The sequence below is a fragment of the Tasmannia lanceolata genome, unplaced genomic scaffold (assembly GCF_043159265.1).
Source record: "Tasmannia lanceolata isolate RefF3 unplaced genomic scaffold, GAP_Taslan_0.1 ptg000003l, whole genome shotgun sequence".
Classification (NCBI taxonomy): domain Eukaryota; kingdom Viridiplantae; phylum Streptophyta; class Magnoliopsida; order Canellales; family Winteraceae; genus Tasmannia; species Tasmannia lanceolata.
The window spans coordinates 40,643,138-40,665,590 of NW_027518680.1; the positions used below are offsets into that span (position 1 = coordinate 40,643,138).

The window sequence follows — 22,453 nt, forward strand, 5'->3', positions numbered from 1 at the left end:
CATACAGAGGGGTTGTCCTATTATAGGCAAGATTTATCCAATTATACATAAGGGATGCCGAGTTATACATATGGGATGCGAAGTTATGCTGAGGTTATCCAATTCTATACTGAGGTTTATTCTATAATGAGGTTATCTATATAGAGGTTATCCAATTCTATACAGAGGTTATCCAATTTCTACCGACGTTATCAATTTATATACAAGGGTTATCCAATTCTATACAGAGGTTATCCACTTTATACTGAGGTTATCAATTTATATACAAGGGTTATCCAATTCTATATTGAGATTTATTCTATACTGAGCTTATTTAGACTGAGGTTATCCAAATATACAGAGGTTATCCAATTTTTACTGAGGTCATCAATTTATAAACAAGGGTTATCCAATTCTATACTGAGGTTATCAATTTATACCATTATAGACAAGGGTTATCCTATTATAGACAAGGGTTATCCAATTGTACATAAGGAATTCCAAGTTAAACATATGGGATGCCAAGTTATACACATGGTATGCCAAGTTCAAAGATGGCCTATCATCTGGTATTAAGTATAAACAGGGCTTATCCTATCATAGAGAGGGGTTATCCTATTATAGACAAGGGTTATCCAATTCTACATAAGGGATGGCATGTTATACATATGGGATGCCAAGTTATACATAGGGGATACAAATTACAAAGATGGCATATCATCTGCTTATTAACTTTAAGTACGGCTATAGACACCCCATTTTGACCTGACCCCCAATAACCCCAAATTTCCGAAATCGAATAAATTCCCAAGATCGAATAAAATTCCGATTCCTAAATCCCGAACCGAATCCCAAAATTCCTGAAGAAGTGGGCCCCAAATGCGAAGAAAACCCGAAATGGTACCCACCCATTGTGTTCATCTTGATGCAATACCCCTAAGAGGCTGCTAATATCAAAGAGTGCGTGTGTCAAATCACTCTCCCATGTTAAGCAGGAGGGGGGTGAATCAACCAGCTTGGGGTTGCTTGAAGAAGAGATGGAGGGGCAAATTTATCATTTCCCTTTTTATGGGCCACTTGATTAGGGTTTTAAGGGGGAGGGATCTTCATGATAGAGAAAAAAAAAAGAGGGGAGAGGTCTCATGGGAGGAGGCAGCCGCAACAGAGAAAGGGAGAGAGGGAGAGGCCGACCACCACTACTCTCACCTCCCACATCCTCACTCCTTCTCTCCCTACACCACTCCCATTGATGGAAACCCCACTCCCATCTTCACCACTATCAGCCTCTCTTAAAGCCTCCACCATTACAACCCATTTTCTTTCTTCTTCTTTTTCTCCCAAACCCCACCATCTCCATTGATTCCGGCAAGCTTGCCGGAATCCGACCGAACAAACCCCACCGGCCATTCCATCTCTACCACCAAAACCCACTTTTCTAATCCAAACCTCCACCTTCTCCGACCATCGCCCACCTCCATTCTCAACCCTAACTCCGGCCGTGCCACCTCCACCCACCCAAATCCGACCAACCTTGCCGGAGATCCAATCCAACCCTCCACCATTAGCCACCTCTACATCTCCTCCATTTTCAGCCACCACCACCACCACCACTATCTCCCATCTCCATCTCCAATCCAGCCACCGTACCCTGTTTTATCCAAACCCATTTCTACCACCAACAAATCCCACTTCCATTAACCCATATTCTTCAAACCCTCTTCTTTTTCACTCTTGTTTGCCACAGCCACCGTCCCCCTACACCATTCCCAACTCCAGCCACCCTATCCCCTGTTTCTGCCCCATCCTCAACCTCAAAACCCCATTCCAAACCCACCTATTGCCCTAGCTACCTTCTCTATATCACCTTCCCCAACTGCTCCAATCTAAACCCATTTCAAAACCCATTTCCCCATCTTTTATTCCTTCTATCAACGCTACCAAAACCCACCTATTGCCTTACCTGCCACTCTCTCCTCCATCGTTTCAGAATTTCACTCTCCCTGTGTTCAACTGAGAAAAGAAGAGAGGCTAGCTGGTCACTTGGATCTCGTCAAAAGAAGTGCTCACCCACAAATCGGCTCCATCAATTTCTACAATTCTGCCAATAATCTCCTGGTCCAATCATTTTCTAACCCTAGATCTGCCCCTAGCTTCAGATTTTTTATTTGAAACCCATCTCTCCATCCCCATTGCCAAATTATCACTGTCCTCTCATTTTCCCTGGAGCTCTACCCAAGGTTGCTGGCCCGGTCATGGTGAATCTCAGTATATTCAATTGTAGAAAAGATTCAAGTGTGGGATCCTCGTCAGAGAACCCCTACAAGAAAAGCTAAAGATAAAAAAACCCAACTCATTTCAGAGGCAAGTTCAGGTAATCCCCTCCATCTCTATTTTTATAATTATACAGGTTTAATTACCATCATTGCTTTTCTCTATCCTGTTGAATACTTAAGTTTTTTTCTTTTGTTTTCCTCAAATATCCCAAATCAGTTTATATTACATGTTTTGGTCAGCTCCTTAGAGTTGTGATTAGGAGTTGGAATGACCATTGATTCAGTCATTTTCTTTCCCTCATTTATTTTTTGCGCAATAAGAGGTAGGGCTAGCTTAAATCCAATGATAAAAATAGAGTGGTGTTTATACCTATTGTATCTCTCTTATGCTCTTGATAGACACTACTATATTTTGTTGAGCATGTTAACCCGAATTACCTCTTTCGTTCTAATTGGTTTCTCTTGTAGCTGCATAGAGATGTTTTACATATTCACATTGCTAATGTTTTGCATTACTAGGCGTCTTGGTATTAATGTTTTGCACTACTGTTGATTTCTAATGACCACATCAGTTTGGAGATAATTTGTAATGAGGACAATTCAGTTAAAATGGTACTGTTTTGGGATGTTGGCGTACGTATTTGAAAAGAAAAGAACACAATTGGTCCTCCAGGCTCATTGCCCTTGTCAGTTTATTATGCTTATTGGGTGTATATAGGATTCCGGTCTGTGGGGTCTTAAACCTAAGCTCACTTTAATATGACTCACCCCCCCTGTATCCTTAGCTCGTTACCAAAGCTTCCTGATTGTACCAAATCACCTTGGGCCTTGTGATTCTTTCAATGGTTGTGTTCAATCTCAATCGTTAGATTGTCTCAGATGAATGTTAATTGTTGGGAATTTTACCTTTGAGTAGATACTCATTTGTAAATCATTGCGAATCTTTATTATTCATGGCATGGCACTCTTAAGTGCCCATTTACCCTTGCCCATGAATCACATCTCCCTCTCCTTGTCCTTAATGATGTGTTCCTACAGCTCTATCCTGTAACCGAATTGTAAGCCATTATCTACCATGGCCAAAACAAGATATCAAGTCTAGATGGTCAGTCCAAAATACCTCCTATGATGTTGGTCTTAGGCAACCTTTCCCCTCTTGTCTCCTCTTCCATCTTAGGGTTCTGTACAAGGTTAGGGGTTTCTTCCTTTTTTGGCAGTTTTGGGTCTACTCTCCACATGTTCATTGGGATATTCTTTGTATTTCGAGATCCCATCGATTCTGGGAACATTTGTTTGGGTTTAGGCGATGACGGAATGATTCTTGAGCCAACCCTTTGCCCTTCACATCCTCTTTCCCTTCTTTCTGAGGTCATCGTTTCTTATAGGATTCAGGGGTTCCACCTTGTCTTCTTCTTGGGACTATTCTCTTCACGTTCCTCGGGATCCTTTTCGAGTTTCGGGATTCCATCGATTTTGGGAACACATCGTCGGGTTAAGGCTATGACGGACGGCAACCTCTTGAGCCAAACCCCTTTTTTTCAATCAAAAGGGATAAAAAACACATAAAAATCAAATAGCAAAAATCTAAAAACATCAAAAACATCAAAAGCATTTTTTGAAAAAGCTGTTTCGAACTACGTTGGCTTGATCCCTTTTCACAGGGTACGTAGGTAGCTTGGGTCCATCCAAGTTCAGTCAAACCTTTTAATAAATATTTTCAAACATTTCAAAACAAAAACAAAAAGGATCAAGGATGATGATCGCCAGGTCACTCGGAGTCCCCTTTTCATTCCATTTTCGATTTCGATCGCGGTTTTCCGGTTTTCATCGGTTTTCCGACGTTTTGTCGGGTTTTGGGACGGGCGATGACGTAGCGTGGCCCCTTTACAGGGATTGTCCTCGCTGAGCCCAACGATAGGTCATGACGATCGCGAGACTTGTCCGATCTTTAGCAGATTAGGATCGCTGGGCTTGATTCCTTTTGAATCGCCCTCTGAGCCTATCGTGTGTTCCATTTTCTTTTTCCTGTCAGTTTTTGGTTCTCGCATACCAATGATTTTCTGATTCTTTTCTTTTCTTGCATCTTTTAGCTTGTCGTGTGCTTGCCTCAGATTTCTCATGCGTCGTTTCTAGTTTGTTTGCTTCTCAAGCATGTGATTGATTGTTATTTTCTTAACCTTACCTCTCGCATAGGCTCGCATGCTAGTGTATTTACTTTACTGCTTTGATTGCTTAGCTATAGCGTTTATCCATTCGTCTTAGCTTGATTATCTGTCTAAACTTAGATATTTGCTTTCCTTATCTCATTATATCTATCATTATCTGCTTAGCTGTAGCTATGCATGCGATTGTTTATTGCTTTCTTAGATGTGATGAGTTAGGATTAGATGCGATGAGTTAGGATTTGGATGTTCATTTTCTTTGCCCATCTCCGGGTCATGCATGCTTAGAAAGACGTTTTCTCGGGGATGATTGTTCCCATTTCACATGATTTTTGCCCAAAACACTTCAAAGTTAATTAAAAATGGCATAAGAGACCAAGTGCTTATACTTGGGCGAATTGGGGGTGCTCTCCGGATCTTCCTCATTCGTCACCAGGCACGGACCTTTGCATCTCTGGTTATCCGTTGCGACACAGTATTTCATGGGATCTAGGGCCCATTTCCTTGGATGGCGACTCTGAGTTATTTTAGGTGCGTCTTGGTTTCGAGGCTTTTGTCTCCCGATCAAGAGGTATCTCATACATATATATTCGCCACCCATGCTGTGAGTGGCATCATGTTTCGAGAGTTCCTTGGTAGAGCTCTCATTCACATTGTGGAGGTCTCAGAGAATTGACCGGGGGATCTCGTGTCCCTCGCCCACCGTCCTCTCGGGATCGGGGTCCACAACGGCCTATCAACTGGTTATTAAGTATAAACAAGGGTTATCCTATTATACAGAGGTTATCAATTTTAGACTAAGGTATCCAACTCCATACTGATCTTTATTCTTTACTGAGGTTACCAATTCTATACAGAGGTTATCCAATTTATACTTAGGTTATCAATTTAGAAACAAGGGCTATCCAATTCTTTACTGAGGATATCAATTTATACCATAACAATTTCTTCACAACACACAAACAAAATGAAACAAAAAAAATCAAAATATCAGCTATTATTTTTAAAATAGGTTAGAAAAATAAAGTTTCCAAATATAAGTGGAGGTTATCCAATATTTACAGGGGGTATCAAGTCTAAACAACGGATTATCAATGTCAAAAAAAACTTCCACTTACTTATTTACGCTGGGAAACTAAATGCCGGAAGGAAGTGGACGGTGACGGCAGCGACGAAGGCAAGGGAAGTAAAAAAACTTCCACTTACTTTTGAGGAAGAAGAAAACGAGGGGTTTTCGGTGGTGGCAACATAATATAGGGAAGTAAAAAATGAAATGTAAGATGGCTTGGAAAGAAGAAGACGGCTTCGAAAGGAAAAAAGAGGGAAAAATACGGTGTTCAAGAAACCTCTAAAAATGGAGGTAAAAAATGGCTTGGAAAGAAGAAGAAAAGAAAACAGATGGCTTGGAAAGAAGGAGAAGATGAAAACAGATGGCTTGGAAAGAAGACGGCTAAGGGTGTCAATTTTGGCTCGGGCTCGGAAGCTCGCTCGAGCTCGGCTCGAATCCTTAACGAGCTGAGCCGAGCCGGTTAAGCTTAATGAGCCGAGCCCGAGTCAGGCCAGGCTCGGCTCGGCTCGGCTCGTTAAGGCTCGTCATATGTCAACATCAACGTGCGTATGTCATGTCAACATCAACTGCAGGTGCTTATCAACGGTGGAAATTAATTTTTTCCCGTAAATGTCATAACTTTTAAACTTTTTTGGTATTTTTTTCTTAATTGTCATAACTTACTACATTTTTTTGGTAATTTTTCATTTTAAACTTTATAAATTCATCCGTTTTACTTTTTATCTGTAATGATTACTTTTTTTTCTTATCTGCTTTTGCTAGCGACATTTGCGATTTGTGCGAAACTTGATAAACCCAAGCTCGATAAAGCTCGCGAGCGGCTCGCGAGCCTGGCCGAGCCTGACCGAGCCGAGCCGAGCCCGAACCTGGTTCGAGCCCGAGCCCGAGCCCGAGCCGAGCCGAGCATTTGAGCTTAACGAGCCGAGCCGAGCTTGGCCAAGCTCGGCTCGGCTCGGCTCGTTTACACCCCTAAAGACGGCTCTAAAAATGGCTGTAAAGAAGAAGGAGAAGATGGCTGTAAAAACTTGCTTGGAAAAAAAAGAGGATGAAAATAGGGTTTACCTGAGGGAGTTTGTAAAAACCATTTCGATTTGACAGGGGTATTTGTGTCATTTTTTCAGGCGAGAATTGAATTTCGATAGCACTTGGACATGTTGAAATTAGGTGACTTCAATCGGACATTTCCCTATTTTTCCGACGTCACATGAGAATTTTTCCATCAGAAAATAAACTAAGCGTTCTGTGGTTGTTTTCCTCTCGCAAAGGAATTTCAACGGGACATTGGGTCGCCTAAAAATCATCCGTCATTTTCTTGTGAGCGGCTGAGATTAAAAAACAGGTCCTACAGAGATTTATCTCAGCCCTTCACAAGAAAGTGAGGCTGATTTGGCAGTGTATCTCCGTAAAAAAATCCAAGGTTTTTCAATGCAACACGTCTCTTTCTTAAAACGGTCGCCACCTCTCCTCTCTCAAATTATAATTATAAGAAGAATAAAACGGGAAAAAAAAGGTTAACTGAAGAAGTCAGAAGGTGGTTTCATTCAATGGCCGTAGAAGAGAAATCAGTTCCTTTACTGGAGCCTTCGCCCAAAGGAACTTCTTCTTCGGCAGAAACCCTAGGGAATATAATCATCTCAATCGTGGGAACGGGAGTTTTGGGGCTTCCTTATGCTTTCAGGATCGCCGGTTGGCTCGCTGGATCCATCGGAGTTATCATCGCCGGAATCTCTACTTTCTACTGCATGCTTCTACTTGTTGGTTTTTCCCTCTTCTCCTCTTTTTATTATTTTTGTAATAGAACTCAGAAAATTTTAAGTAAGTTTCACTGAAGATTGAACTTTAATTCTGCCATTTTTCTCTGTTTTCTTATTCACAAATGAAGGGCTTGTGAATAACATGTGAAAGAAATCGAATTTGATGGTTGTTTTGGGATTCTCCTCTGTAGTAAGAAACGAAACTCTACGGAATACACAGTAAAAAATTGAATCTCTGAACATTTTTTTCCTCAGATCTGAAATATATGGAAAACCTAGAAAAACTGAGTTTTGTTGAACGTTTATTTTTTCCTCTTATTTGCTCGAAATGAAAAGCTACAGGCAATCAATAAAATGGTTAATATTATGGATATTTTCTTCTTATTCTTCTGTGTAAGGACTTCGGAAAATTTTTAGGAAACCAGAAAAGGGAATAAAAAATTGGCAGTTGCTTTGCTTCATAATATGCTTTTTGTTGAGGAATATTTTGGCAGTTTTCCATTTTTCTAATTTTGTTCCCTGAATAAATTTATAGCAAACACACAGCAAGAAGATCAAAAATTTTTAAGGAATATTTTTTCGGTAGCCGTTTCATTTTTTATTCTCCAAATTCCTGACAACCATAACTTTATTAAAAAAACAAACCACAAAACAACTTAAATTTTGCCGAATATCTTCTTCTGGATTCCTCTTCATCTTCTTCTTTTACAGGTTCCCCAAACCTTGATATTAACAAAAAAACCATTCAAAAAAACAAAAAAAAATAAAACCATTCAAATAAGTAATTCTGTTCAGAAGTTGTTGTCTCCAATTTCCTTCTTTCTTTTTTCTGTTTTTTCCCCCATTGATAACCTTCCCTACATAAGAAACAAATTTGATTTTTCTTCCGGGCTTTAATTTGTTTCAGCTTTAATTTGTTTCAGTTTTTTTCTGTTTTTTTTTCCATTGATAGCCTTCCATACATAAGTAACAAATTTGAATTTTCTTCTGGGCTTTAATTTGTTTCACAGGTTCAGTGCAGAGACAAGTTAGAAACAGAAGAATCGACACAAATAGTGACCTACGGCGACCTTGGCGCGAAGGCTTTTGGAAGAACAGGCCGCTACTTAACAGAATTTCTGGTCTTAATCTCCCAATGTGGCGGAGCAGTGGCTTATCTGGTATTCATTGGCCAAAACCTTGCTTCCATATTCAAAACCCACAATGTCAGCTTCTCCACCTTGATATTTTGCCTAGTCCCTATCCAAATCGCACTCTCTTGGATCCGTTCCCTCTCTACTTTCGCTCCTTTCAGCGCATTCGCTGACATATGTAATGTCCTGGCCATGGCTATCGTCGTAAAAGAGGACCTCCAACTGTTTGACGGTTTGTCAAAGAGAAAGGCGATTGTGAGTATTAGTGGGCTGCCTTTTGCTGGAGGTGTTGCGGTTTTCTGCTTCGAAGGGTTTAGTATGACATTGGCTTTGGAGGCCTCAATGAGAGAGAGGAGTAGATTTCGGCGGGTTCTCTCTCTGGCCTTCTTGGGCATAACTCTTGTGTATGTGTGCTTCGGTTTTTTTGGGTATTTGGCTTATGGAGAGGAAACTAGAGATATCATCACACTCAATCTCCCGAATGGCTGGTCCACCATGGCAGTGAAGGTGAAACAGACTCTTCTAATCTTATTTAATATATTTTTTTTGAAAAGTACATGTACATGTATACTGCTAACACTACAGTCCTGATGGTCACTGGTTCGAGCCACAGAAACAGCCTCTCCCCCCCCCTCTTTCTCTCTCTCTCTCTCTCTTCTTTTACATGTACATGTATCTATATACGGACGTATAATTATACAGAGAAATTATGCAATGAGTGGGCATACAACCTTGTACTCATCATCCCATCCTTGATATTTGATCCAACAGCAGCTCACTTTTTTTTGAGAAGCTGCTGTTGGATCAAATATCAAGGGTGGCACTTCCATGGTGCCACCTTTACGTGTTTGTATGCCCTTTCATCATACAATTTCTCACTTATACAAATGCGTATATTTAAATATACGCATTTTCAATTTGCATTTCTTAATTGCTAACTTACTACTTATATATATATATATATATATATATAGAGAGAGAGAGAGAGAGAGAGAGAGAGAGAGAGAGAGAGAGAGAGAGAGAGAGAGAGAGAGAGAGAGTGTTTAATAACCTTCTCTACTCCGCTGACCAAAAACACAGTGGGCCCACATTGTTTGGATGATCCAAAGCACTCATTTGATAGGCCCTAACATAGATAGGGTGTGCCCAAAAAATCAGCTTTATTGGGTCATCCTAACCCTTTTGTTTGTGGAGCTAAAAAATGGGCAGATTTGTGAAATTTTATACCTGTCCATTTTAACCTCCACAAATCGTAGGGTCGGGATGATCCCATGGAGCTGATTTTCTGGGCACACCCTATCCATGTCAGGGCCTATCAAATGACTTCTTAGGTCACCCAAACAACTACGCCCCCACTGTTTTATGGCCGACGGACTAGATAACTTTTCTAGTCGGCCGGCTAGAAACACTTTCCTCATATATATATATATATATATATATATATATATATATATATATATAGAGAGAGAGAGAGAGAGAGAGAGAGAGAGAGAGAGAGAGAGAGAGAGAGAGAGAGAGAGAGAGAGAGAGAAGGGTAGGTACTCCCTGGAGTAGATAACTTATCTACTCCCTAGCTTAAAATAACAGTTGAAGCTATATTGTTTGGGCGATCCAAAGCATTCATTTGATGGCCCCCCACTTAGATAGGGTGTGCCCAAAAAATCAGCTCGATAGCATAATCCTAAACCTATGAACTGTGGAGGCAAAAAATGGACAAATTTGTGCAGGTTTATACACCTCCATTTTTGCCTCCACAAGTCATAGGGTTAGGATGATCCTATCGAGTTGATTTTTTGGGCACACCCTGTCTATGTGGGGGGCCATCGAATGAATGCTTTGGATTGCCCAAACAATGTGGCCCCAACTGTTATTTTAAGGTAGGGAGTAGATAAGTTATCTACTCCAGGGAGTACCTACACTTTTCTCACATATATATATGAGGAAAATGATTGTGAGCTTGAAGCTCATATAGCTTATATGAGCTTGACGGCCCAAACACATGTGGGCCCACATTGTTAGGATGATCCAAAGCATTAATTTGAAAGGCCCTTACATAGATAGGGTGTGTACAAAAAAAAACAGCTCCATAAGATCATCCTAGCCCATCCAAAAGTGGAGGGCAAAATGGACAGACACCGTTTGCCACAAATCTGCCCATTTTTCCCCTCCGCTTTTGGTGGGGTTAGGATGATCCAATGGAGCTGATTTTTGGTACACACCCTATCTATGATGGGACCTTGCAAATGAATGGTTTGGATCACCACAAAAAATGTGGGACCCATGTGTTCGGGCCGTCAAGCTCATATGAGCTATATGAGCTTCAAGCTCACAATCATTTTCCTCATATTGGATCACCACAAAAAATGTGGGACCCATGTGTTTGGGCCCTCAAGCTCATATAAGCTATATGAGCTTCAAGCTCACAATCATTTTCCTCTCTCTCTCTCTCTCTATATATATATATATATATATATATATATATATATATATATATATATATATAGAGGAAAGTGAAGCTACACCGCCGGCTTAAAATACAATGGGCCCACATTGTTTTGGTGATCCAAAGAATTCATTTGATTGGCCCTCACATAGATAGGGTGTCCACCAAAAATCAGCTCCATAGGATCATCCCAACCCTACGATTTGTGGAGGCAAAAATGCACGTGTAAAAACCTTCACAAATTTGTCCATTTTTGCCTCCACAGTTTGAAGGGTTGGGATGATCCTATGGAGCTGATTTTTGGTGGACACCCTATCTATGTGAGGGTCAATCAAATGAATGGTTTGGATCACCAAAACAATGTGGGCCCATTGTATTTAAGTTAGCTACACCGGCGGTGTAGCTTCACTTTCCTCATATATATATATATATGTGTGTGTGTGTGTGTGTGTGTGTGTGTGTGTGTGTGTGTATGAGGAAATGGTTTGTGTGCAGCTGCACAGATATGCAATCTGAACCATGGGGGGGCCACATTTTTTCGGGGATCCAAAGCATTCATTTGGAAGGCCCTTCCATGGATAGGGTATGTACAAAAAATCAGCCCTTTAGGATCATCCTAACCTTGCCATTTGTGGAGGGAAAAAATAGGCAGAAACAGTGTCTGTCTATTTTCCCCTCCTACTTTGATTGGGTTAGGATAGGATGATCCTATAGGGCTGATTTTTGGTACACACCCTATCCAGGGAAGGGCCTTCCAAATGAATGCTTTGGATGCCCAAAAAAATGTGGCCCCCACTATGGTTTGTGCAGCCATGCACAGATACGTGTAGCTAACTTAGCTACACTGACGGCTTAAAATACAGTGGGCCCCACATTGTTTCGGTGATGCAAACCTATCATTTGATGGGGCCTCACGTAGATAGGGTGTGCCCAAAAAATCAGCTCCATTGGATGATCCCAACCCTTCAAACTGTAGAGGCAAAAATGGATGTTTAAAAACCTTCACAAATCTGTCCATTTTTGCCTCCACAATTTGAAGGGTTGGGATCATCCAATTGAGTTGATTTTTTGGGCACACCCTATCAATGTGAGGGCCTATCAAATGAATGGTTTGGATCTCCCAAACAATTTGGGCCCACTGTATTTTAAGCCATCGGTGTAGCTAAGTTAGCTACATGTATGTGTAACTACACTTCTCTCTCTCTCTCTCTCTATATATATATATATATATATATATACACTAGTAAAAAACCCCGTGCGATGCACGGGCCGACAAAGGACTGTACGGACCACATCATAGGTTGATCCAAACCGTCCATGTGATGGAACACAACATAAATAGGTTGTGCCCGTAAAATCATTTCCATAGGCTCATCCTAGCCCTCCAATCTATAGAGGTTTCCATAATATGTTGTTCCTCTTAAGGTGCCCAGAATTCGTCAATATTTTGAAAGGTGTCCTGAATCCGTAGTATTATGTAATATGTTAACAAAAATCCGTAGCGTTATGTAACATATGCACGCAATCCGTAATTTTGAAAAACTAAAATGCCACCATGTTGACTTTGTCCACTTTTTTTTATTAAAAAAGCATAAAGGAGAGAGTAGGATTGAAATTATGTGGCTTTAATGGGTGCCTTTGTTAAAAAGCATAAAGGAGGGGGTAGGATTGAAAATATGTGGGTTGAATGGGTGCCTTTGTTAAAAATAGTCAAAAAAAGCGATCTGTAATTCTATTAGAATTTTGGGAGAAATTCAAATAATTCTCTTAGTTTCTCTTCTGCTATATATATATATATATATATATATATATATATATATATATATATATATATGAGTTAAGTGAGGCTACACATACGTGTAGCTAACTTAGCTACACCGACGGCTTAAAATACAGTGGGCCTACATTATTTGGGTGATCCAAACCATTCATTTGATAGGACCTCACATTGATAGGGTGTGCCCAAAAAATCAGCTCCATTGGATGATCCCAACCCTTCAAATTGTGGAGGCAAAAATGGACAGATTTGTGAAGGATTTTACACGTCCATTTTTGCCTCCACAAATCGTAGGGTTGGGATGATCCTATGGAGCTGATATTTTGGGCACACCCTATCTATGTGAGGGCCCATCAAATGAATGGTTTGCATCACCCAAACAATGTGGGGCCCACTGTATTTTAAGCCGTCGGTGTAGCTAAGTTAGCTACACGTATGTGTAGCTACACTTTTCTCTCTCTCTCTCTCTCTCTCTCTATATATATATATATATATATATATATATATGAGAGAACGGTTCCTACACATGTGTAGATAAGTTATCTACACACTAGCTTAAAATACAGTGGGGGTCACATTATTTGGGTGATCCAAACCATTCATTTTTAAGGCCCTCACATAGATAGGGTGTCCACAAAAAATCAGATCCATAGGATCATCCTAACCATTCGAACTGTGGAGGCAAAAAATGGACTAATTTGTGAAGGTTTAAAGACATCCATTTTACCTCCACAAATCGTAGGGTTGGGATGATCCTATGGATCTGATTTTTTGTAGACACCCTATCTATGTGAGGGCCTTTAAAATGGATGGCTTGGATCACCCAAACAATGTGGGCCCCCAGTGTATTTTAAGATAGTGTGTAGAGAACTCTCTACACATGTGTAGGAACCATTCTCTCTCTCTCTCTCTCTCTCTCTATATATATATATATATATGAAGGAACGGTTCCTGCACATGTGTGTAGGTAAGCTTACTTGCACATGAGTACAGAAATAGGGTGGGGGCCCACAGTTTATGGGGGTCCAAAGCATTCACTTGGAAGGCCCTTCCATAGATACGGTGTGGCCCAAAAATCAGCCTCATTGGATCATCCTAACCCTGCCATTTGTGGAGGGAAAAAATGTGTAGAAACATGGACACACAGTGTCTGTCCACCCCCCCCCCCCCCCCTACACACCTTTGATTGGGTTAGGACGATCCAATGGGGCTGATTTTTGGGCTACACCTTATCCATGGAAGGGCCTTCCAAATGAATGGTTTTGATCCCTACAAAAATGTGGCCCCCAACTTGTTTTTGCACACGAGTGCAGGCAACTTACATGCACATGTTTACAAGAACCCTTCTTTCTCTCTCTAGATATATATGAGAAAATGGTTTGTGGGCAGTTGCTTAGATAAGCTTATCTGAGCAGAGCTCACAAACCATTGGGGAGGGGGGGGGATCACATTTTTGGGGGGATCCAAAGCATTCATTTGGAAGGCCCTTCCATGGATAGGGTGTGTACCAAAAATCAGATTAATAGGATCATCGTAACCCAATCAAAGGTGGAGGGGAAAATGGACAGACACTGTGTGTCCATGTTTCTGCCCATTTTTTCCCTCCATAAATGGCAGGGTTAGGATGATCCTATAAGGCTGATTTTTGGTACACACCCTATCCATGGAAGGGCCTTCCAAGTGCTGCTCAGATAAGCTTATCTGAGCAGCTGCTCACAAACCATTTCCTTTATATATATATATGAGGAAAGTATTGGTGAGCTTAAGCTCACCAAACTTATGGTGAGCTTAAGCACCCCAATCACATGGGTCCCACATTTTCTGTGGTGATCCAAAGCATTCATTTGCAAGGCCCTATCATAGATAGGGTGTGTACCAAAAATCAGCTCCATAGGATCATCCTAACCCCTCCATTTGTGGAGGACAAAAATGGGCAGATTTGTGGACAAAGAATGTCTGTCCATTTTGACCTCCACAAATGGATGGGTTAGGATGATCCTATGGAGCTGATTTTTGGTACACACCCCATCTATGTAAGGGCCTTTCAAATGAATGCTTTGGATCATACTAGCAAAGTAGGCCCCAATGTGATTGGGCGCTTAAGCTCACCAACACTTTCCTCATATATATATATATATATATATATGAGTTAAGTGAAGCTACACATACGTGTAGCTAACTTAGCTACACCGACGGCTTAAAATATAGTGGGCCCACATTATTTGGGTGATCCAAGCCATTCATTTGATAGGCCCTCACATTGATAGGGTTTGGCCAAAAAATCAGCTCCATTGGATGATCCCAACCCTTCAAACTGTGGAGGCAAAAATGGACAGATTTGTGAAGGTTTTTACACATCCATTTTTGCCTCCACAATTCGTAGGTTGGGATGATCCTATGGAGCTGATTTTTTGGGCACACCCTATCTATGTGAGGGCCCATCAAATGAATGGTTTGTATCACCCAAACAATGTGGGGCCCATTGTATTTTAAGCAGTCGGTGTAGCTAAATTAGCTACTTTTGTCTCTCTCTCTCTCTCTCTCTCTCTATATATATATATATATATATATATATATATATTGTACACAGTATGAGTATACAATAACCCATACAATATTCCGTTCAGATAAACATTCAAACAGTTTTATTAAACCAGTAACTAGAATCCATCAGTGGGGACAAGATGTCCCACAGCAGCAGATGGACTCCTTAATCCCATGGTGCCTACAGCCCATTATAGCCATTAGCCAACTACCCAACCACTGACCTGCAGGGCTAAAGCAAACCACTGTCAGCACCACAACAATATTACGTAGTCAGAGGATCTGAAAATGTAATTACTAGTCAGAGGATCTGAAAATGTAATTACTTCCTTCTGCCAATAAAAAAAGTACTTAATTCCTTTACCACAGCCTCATTCGCCAATTTATCCGCATGGGTGTTTGCAGAACACTTTTATATGACTAAATGTTGGACTGATCAGCCAGCATAGATCACGAATCTCCAAAATCACATTTGCTAGCATGCTTTGTTCGACGCCACTGTCAGCACCATGCATACATCTTGCGAACCATCTTAGTCCCCATAACAGCACAAATGCTTTAGCTTCATCAGATCCATAAGGCCTAAGTGCCTAACCGCTGATACGACTGAAAAATAACAAGGGGTTTTAGGAGAAAGACCTACATGATGGGCAATACACTCACACAGGATTTCATCTTCTCCGGCATCTAGGATTTCCGGTCTCTAGGAGGGTTTCCGAAACCTAAGGCCCAAGCACTTTGTTTTCTGGCACTTAGGGCTCAAGCCCGTCAAGGATTTCAGCTCTGAGAAGGTACCTAGGTTTTCTGGCATCTAGGATTTCATCTTCTCCGGAATCTAGGATTGCCGGTCTCTAGGATGGTTTCCGAAACCTAGGGCCCAAGCCCTTCATGCTGCTTAGCTTCGTTTCCTGGCACTTAGGGCTCAAGCCCTTTAAGCTCCTATATGCGGATTAATTTTGGATTTCCGGCAATGACTTCTCCGGCATCTAAGATTTCTGGTCTCTAGGAAGGTTTCCGGCACCTAGGGCTCAAGCCCTTCAAGCTCCTTGGCTTCGTTTCCTGGCACTTAGGGGCCAAGCCCGTCAAGATGCTGTCTGATAAACTGGAACCGGTGAGACACGAAAATGGCGAGATGGAAATGTGAAGGCGAATTGTGGTACGATAGGAGTAGGAGAAACGAAACAAAATGAGGTGAAAACCCTCCCCGGAACCCTGTTAGCATTCTACCGGGAGACTGGATTTGTGATGTAGGACAATACCTCCCATGTCTGTGGCCTATGCTAGAGTCCCCGCCATCAGTCTCGTCGTCCTCTACGCTTGTAAACCTTGAATCCACACCCATTGTTGATGTCCCCATCAATTTGTAAAGATTGTGGGTACCATAACTTCAGCCGAAGGGTCAAGTGTCAAATATGTAATGACAATATACCTCAAAAATCTCACAATCACATGTGCGAGGTGAAATCGGCATAAACTCCAGATCCGGTTAAAAAGACATGGCTACAGTCCTGCCATATCGAGATACGGGGAGAGGGAGACATACCAAAGGTGGTAATAACCGGTAGGGAGGTGGAAGATTGAAATCAACTTCTCAAAACATGTCTAATTGGGCGCATTAAGATGGAAAAGTGGTCTTTGAATGATGTCTGGGAATGGGCCAACTGGTTTTGGGACTTGCCATCACTACCGAAGCCTTTCTCCCTTAACGCAAAGGAGGTACTCTTCGGGTTTGGATCGGAGTCACAAGCGATGGCTATATTCTAGAAAGGAGCCCATGCTTTTCGAAACTGCTTACATGCGTGGAGCTAAAGCCATCTGGATCCGATTTTATGGAATCCCTCTACACGCGTGGGCGACATCCACGATTGAAGCCCTTGGTAGTATATTCGGTTCGGTAATGGAGACAAAATTAGAAGGCGGACATGGTTTCTGTATGGAGTATGCATCTGTAAAGGTATTCGCAACAGAATGGCTGTTCTTGCGTTCTTATATTCGATTGCGTGTGGAGAATAGATGGTATTCTATAGGGTTAGTAGGGGAATACGATGAGGAACTGAAATTGGGTGCGATGGAGGTAAATCATAATCAAAGCCACTATCCTTTCGAGGAGAATGACTATGATGGAGAATGGCGAAAAGGAGTCACAAAGTTCTCGGAGAAAATGACTCTAAATCAATGCTGATCGGAGCAAAGGCCGGACAATTTGCAGAATGACGATCGTGCCTGGTCTGGGTGCTCATCAATGAAGACGATGTCTCAGCCGTTGGATGAAAGGTGCTTCAAATCTAACGATCTGAGCGGAGGATGGCAATCCAACGCACAAAAAGTGAAGGATGGTAAAGGTAAAGGCATTGTCGTCGATCAATTCAACTGGGCAGATGATCAAAATCCCAACGTTCGTTTGAATTTGAAATCAAAGCGTGAACATGCAGAAACTTCAAAAAATGGAAATGCTTGACAGCTACCCTGGACGCGTGGCGTTGATCAGATGGAGGAACTTTTTGGAAAGAAGAGGCGGGATTGGACGGAAAATTCAACGAAAGAAAGAGATGAACAGCAACTCTGGACACGTGGCATCGATCAAATTGAGGACCCTTTTAGAAAGATAAGGCACTATGTGGAAAAATTGGGGGGACTGGCGATGCATGTACGCAAATGCATACACTTGAAACAGCTGGTGTCCTCCGTGCCAGTGATAGGGTAGAGGATGGTAGCAAGTTTGATGATTTCTAAAGTGGAACAGAAGGGTTACACTTGTTTTCATCGAAAACATGGAAGAATCTTCTCAATGTGAAAAGAATCTTTCGTTGTTTTGAAATTGCTACGGGGTTGAAAATCAACTTTTGCAAAAATGTTGCTGCGGGTATCAATGTAGATGATCTCAAGGTGAGGAAGGTTGCTGATATGATTGGATGTGATGCGAGAGGACTCCCGATCACCTATCTTGGTTCCCTTTGGGCAACGGGCTTCCTTCCATATCACAATGGGATCCGGTGGTAGAGTGTATCGAAAGGAAGCTTGCCACATGGAAGAAAAAATACATATCGCTGGGAGGAAAAATCACGCCTATAAAGGCCGCCCTTGCAAATATGCCGGTGTACTACATGTCCTTATTTAAAGTCCCTGCAAAAGTAGCCGAATGGATTGAAAAACTGCAACGGGATTTCCTTTGGGAAGGGGAGGGAGAGACAAAGAAGCTTAAGCACTTGATGAATTGGAAGAAGGTTAGCAAATTGAAGAAGCATGGTGGTTGGAGAATCGAAAGATTAAATTACGCAACAAGTCACTCCTTGGCAAGTGGCTGTGGTGTTATGGAGAGGAAAATAACTGCTCTTTGGCATACTGTCATCGGTGAGAAGGATGGAAGAGTGCGGTGAATGGAACGCAAAAACTCAGGTATCTGGTAAAAGGTCGGGTGTTTGGAAATCAGTATGGTCTGTGAGGAACGATTTTCAGACTCACATCCGATTTCATGCTGGTAAAGGTAATGGTGTACGTTTTTGGGAGGACCTATGGGTGGGGGACACCCCGTTGAGGGACACATCCAAATCTGTTTATGCTCACCTCAGTATGGGACTCCAAAATATCAGACTACATGAAAAAGAATGCTGGACAGGGTCAATGCTTTTGGGATTTACGCTTGCGGAAAAACCTCAAGGACGAAGAAATAGGTGAATTTACATCACTCCTTAATCTTCTAAACTCATGCTACTGCTTGCAATATGAGGAAGACGAAAGGGTCTGGATGCCTGAACCACATGGAGGCTTCTCGGTGAAGTCTTTCTTCTCTGTACTCAACAATGGTCACAAAAAACCATCGCGAAAAGCAAATGTTTGGAGGAGTTTAGCACCACCAAGGATGCATGCATTCGCTTGGACTGTTGCATATAAATCAATAAATACTTGTGACCGCCTGAAGAAAAGGAAAATATTAATGGCAAGCTGCTGTGTTCTTTGTAATCAGTCGGAGGAGACTATGGATCACTTGCTCCTTCACTGCTCTTCACTTTCCAGGTATGGACTTTTTTGATAAATTCATTCGGCGTGTCATGGGTTTTCCCGAGAATTATAACAAGAGTATTATTGCATTGGACTGGTGGATCTTTCGGAGGAACTGGACAGGATATGTGGAAACTCATGCCTTTTGTAATCTCATGGAATATATGGAATGAACGCAATAATTGGATTTTTAATGACAGGGCAAAAAGATTGGAGCGGGTAGAACTGGAAATCAAAATTGAACTCTCGTTGGTTAAAGAACGGAGGGGAATCGCTTATGGGATGAGTGACATCCTGAGAAACTGGAAGGCTGTCATTTATGAAAAAAAGGGTGGTGGAAAAACCCTGCCGAAGTGGATGGCACCGCCGGTGGGATGGATGAAGCTAAATTTTGATGGGAGTTCGATTGGGAATCCGGGTAGGACTGGAATTGGTGGAGTTATCCGGGATGCCAACAGAAATATAGTGATGACCTAATCTGGGCCGGTACGTGCCTGCGATGCTAATGAGGCCGAGGTAAGGGCACTCCTCTTTGGCCTAAAATGGTACGCCACAAACAACTTAGGGCCGATCATCATAGAAGGGGACTCCGCAAACACAATTGCATGGGCCACGGCCTCAAAAGGCCCCTGGAGGATCCAAAACTACATTGCGGAAATCCGTGATTTGGTTCGATTGATCGGCCCCAAAATTGAACGCCGGAGAAGGTCGACCAACGAAATGGCAGACCAATTGGCCAAACAGGGTTTAACTCTGGAGTTGATAGCCATCGTTGTAACCTCTTTAAGAGTCAGGGTGAGTGTGGGTTAAAATGTTCTGTATCTAATTGTTGTAATTACGGCCCCTCGATGGGTTTGCCTTCGCTGTCTTTGTGGGACATCTTGTCCCCATGGATGTAAATCCTTTTCCATTAATAAATGTCATCTTTCAAAAAAAAAAAAAGGCCTAATCGCTAACTCACAATGCCAAATTACCATTCTCCAATTCCTTACTATTTCTCTCGTGGTATATAGTGGTAATGTTGTTTTGCTTCTTACCCACGAATCCACGATATAATTTCAGCTTTGATCTCCCGTATAATTCTTCCCTCATACCATTTTTTGAAAAGGAGGAATAATTGTCCCACCACCTTAAAGCCCTCTACATGGAGTTACAAGCTCTTGTGATCGAGCTCAGATATTCTTCCGTCCTACCTTGCTTTGCATTCAATGTTTCTAGAGTTTCTCTTTCCAAAAATGCCATGTGATTGTGTAGGGAGTTAGCTTCCATAAAGCGCGCTCTGTTTCACCAAAGGGGCCAGCATTCCAATTTAGAATGGTCTTCTTGATGGACCTATGCCATGCCATTCTAAAGCTTCTTAACATTGACTCCTCAAATCCTTTGCGCAAACCTACAATATAAGAGGATATGATTGAGGACTTCATCTTCTTTTTTGCAAAAGATGCACTAATTTGCATGTGAAATTTTCTCCTTTCCAGGGTGTGGGTAGAGATTCAACTGTGATGAGATTACAGCATGTCAACCCAAAATTTATGTTTTCTCTTCACACTCCTCTTTCTGCTTGGGTGAGATTAGTCCTCTGGCAGCTTACCGTCATATGTATATAACTGACTATGCTTATAAACACTTCAACAGGTTGGACTCTGCGTGGCTCTGACATTCACCTTCCCAATCATGATGCACCCTGTCCACGAAATTATAGAGGAAAAGCTCAAGGCAAGCACCTGGTTCCGGAAATTAAGTTATGATTCACAGAGTTCCAAAAAGAAGTTGGTCTTGCATGCTTCCCGTGCACTGTTTGTGGTGGCACTGGCCATTGTGGCCTCTTTCGTTCCAGGGTTCGGTGTGTTGATCTCTCTGGTTGGGAGTACTGTTTGCGCATTGCTCTCTTTCGTCTTGCCGGCAATGTTTCACCTGATATTCATGAGGTCTTCGTTGGATTTTCGGCAAAAAACAGTAGACCTGGCTATACTTGTGTTTGGGCTGGTTTTTGCAGGTTATGGCACTTACAATGCCGTAGGAGTCACCGATAGTCGTTGATTGTGCCAAGGCTTGTAAACACATTTTGTGTAAAGAAACTTCTTTGGGTAGGAATACCGAGCAACTCTGAAGAGAAGATAGCAGTGCAGTGAAGGAACGAAAGCGTCTTTTGGCAGATGTATATAGGTTTTTGTTTAAAATGGTAGGTCTGCTCATGAAATTTTGTTCTCTTTAATCAGACAATTGTTTTTTGAAATAATTGGAAATAAGTTTACTAGAAGAGACCATTCAAAAAAAAAAAAACAATAAATAAACTTAAATAGAAAAGAAGTAAATTTTACAGAGGCAGAGATTGCCCAACGTACAATTATTCACTATTAACCTACCATTTGAGTAACAAATCAGCAAACTATCCCGACAAGAAGATTGTGTAAGGGTTAGTTTTGTTGCACGTAGTTGCCTTGTAGTGGGGAATTAGAACTGAATTAGTCTACAGGTGTAATAAAATTGTAGGAGTATGCTAGTAGAGTAGTGGTAAGTAGTATTGGGTTGTCAACTGGTTTCCTCAGTTGCGGCAGGGTGTCATTACCGCTATATAGATAGGAGACAGAATGCGAGAAGTGCTGAATCACAAGAATCTATTCTTTTTCTAAGTAGTTTGGTGGGTACACAAGGGAGCAACAAGTTAAGTTGTTTCCTAGTTGTTTGAATCAAAACCTGCAACAAAACACTACTAGTAGATGATGGGACATCTCAAAATCGGTCAAAACATCTAGTAAACCTGACAAATTGTGCAACCAAACATACCCTGGGAGATTCACAAAGTACTTATGTCCTTACCCTTGTCACACATACCAACAGTATAACTTTTCCAAGACACAAGTATAACCTCATCTTCAAATGCAAATACATGGAAATTGAATTTGACATTTGTGCTATTGATTATCAAGACACTTAGCCTAACAAGACGCCAGCAAAAACATTTATAGAAGTTCTAGACACCAACTAAAGCTGGAACACCATGCACATAAACCCCAACATCAACGGAGAGTAGGAAAAACAAGCCCGAGGGGCTTGATACGTGGATTTATAGTCCAGTCGAGTCGCCGACAATGAAAATATGTGAGATGAGCGATGCCATGATTTTTATCACAAGCGCTCTAACCTAGATTAACCTCTTCAACCTTCAAAATAAGCCCGACAAGTTGATTTAACAGAAGCTGTGTTCAATGTAGCATTCTAAACAATAGCAGAACCAACTTCAGTTACTGCTAAAATCAGGTGATATTAATTCTAATTCATGGTTGCAGTATAGCACATGATGAAATTAATTGGACAGT

The 22,453-nt window shown here is 41.6% G+C and overlaps 1 protein-coding gene across 1 annotated transcript; it reads left to right on the plus strand.

The window, feature by feature from the left end:
• Window positions 1-6,965: 6,965 nt before the first annotated feature.
• ANT1 (aromatic and neutral transporter 1) lies at window positions 6,966-21,393 on the plus strand. The gene is made up of 3 exons (XM_077364647.1): window positions 6,966-7,237; window positions 8,248-8,877; window positions 20,769-21,393. The coding sequence occupies exons 1-3, from the start codon at window positions 7,028-7,030 to the stop codon at window positions 21,171-21,173; spliced, it is 1,245 nt and encodes a 414-aa protein (XP_077220762.1). The 5' UTR covers window positions 6,966-7,027; the 3' UTR covers window positions 21,174-21,393.
• Window positions 21,394-22,453: the final 1,060 nt, after the last annotated feature.

What these genes read in the sequence shown, in the direction of transcription:
- ANT1 (XM_077364647.1), top strand. Translation starts at nt 7,028, where the DNA reads ATGGCCGTAGAAGAGAAATCAGTTCCTTTACTGGAGCCTTCGCCCAAA. An exon ending in TCTACTGCATGCTTCTACTT is followed by an intron (nt 7,238 to 8,247) that starts GTTGGTTTTTCC and finishes TTTGTTTCACAG; the next exon opens with GTTCAGTGCAGAGACAAGTT. An exon ending in GGTCCACCATGGCAGTGAAG is followed by an intron (nt 8,878 to 20,768) that starts GTGAAACAGACT and finishes ACACTTCAACAG; the next exon opens with GTTGGACTCTGCGTGGCTCT.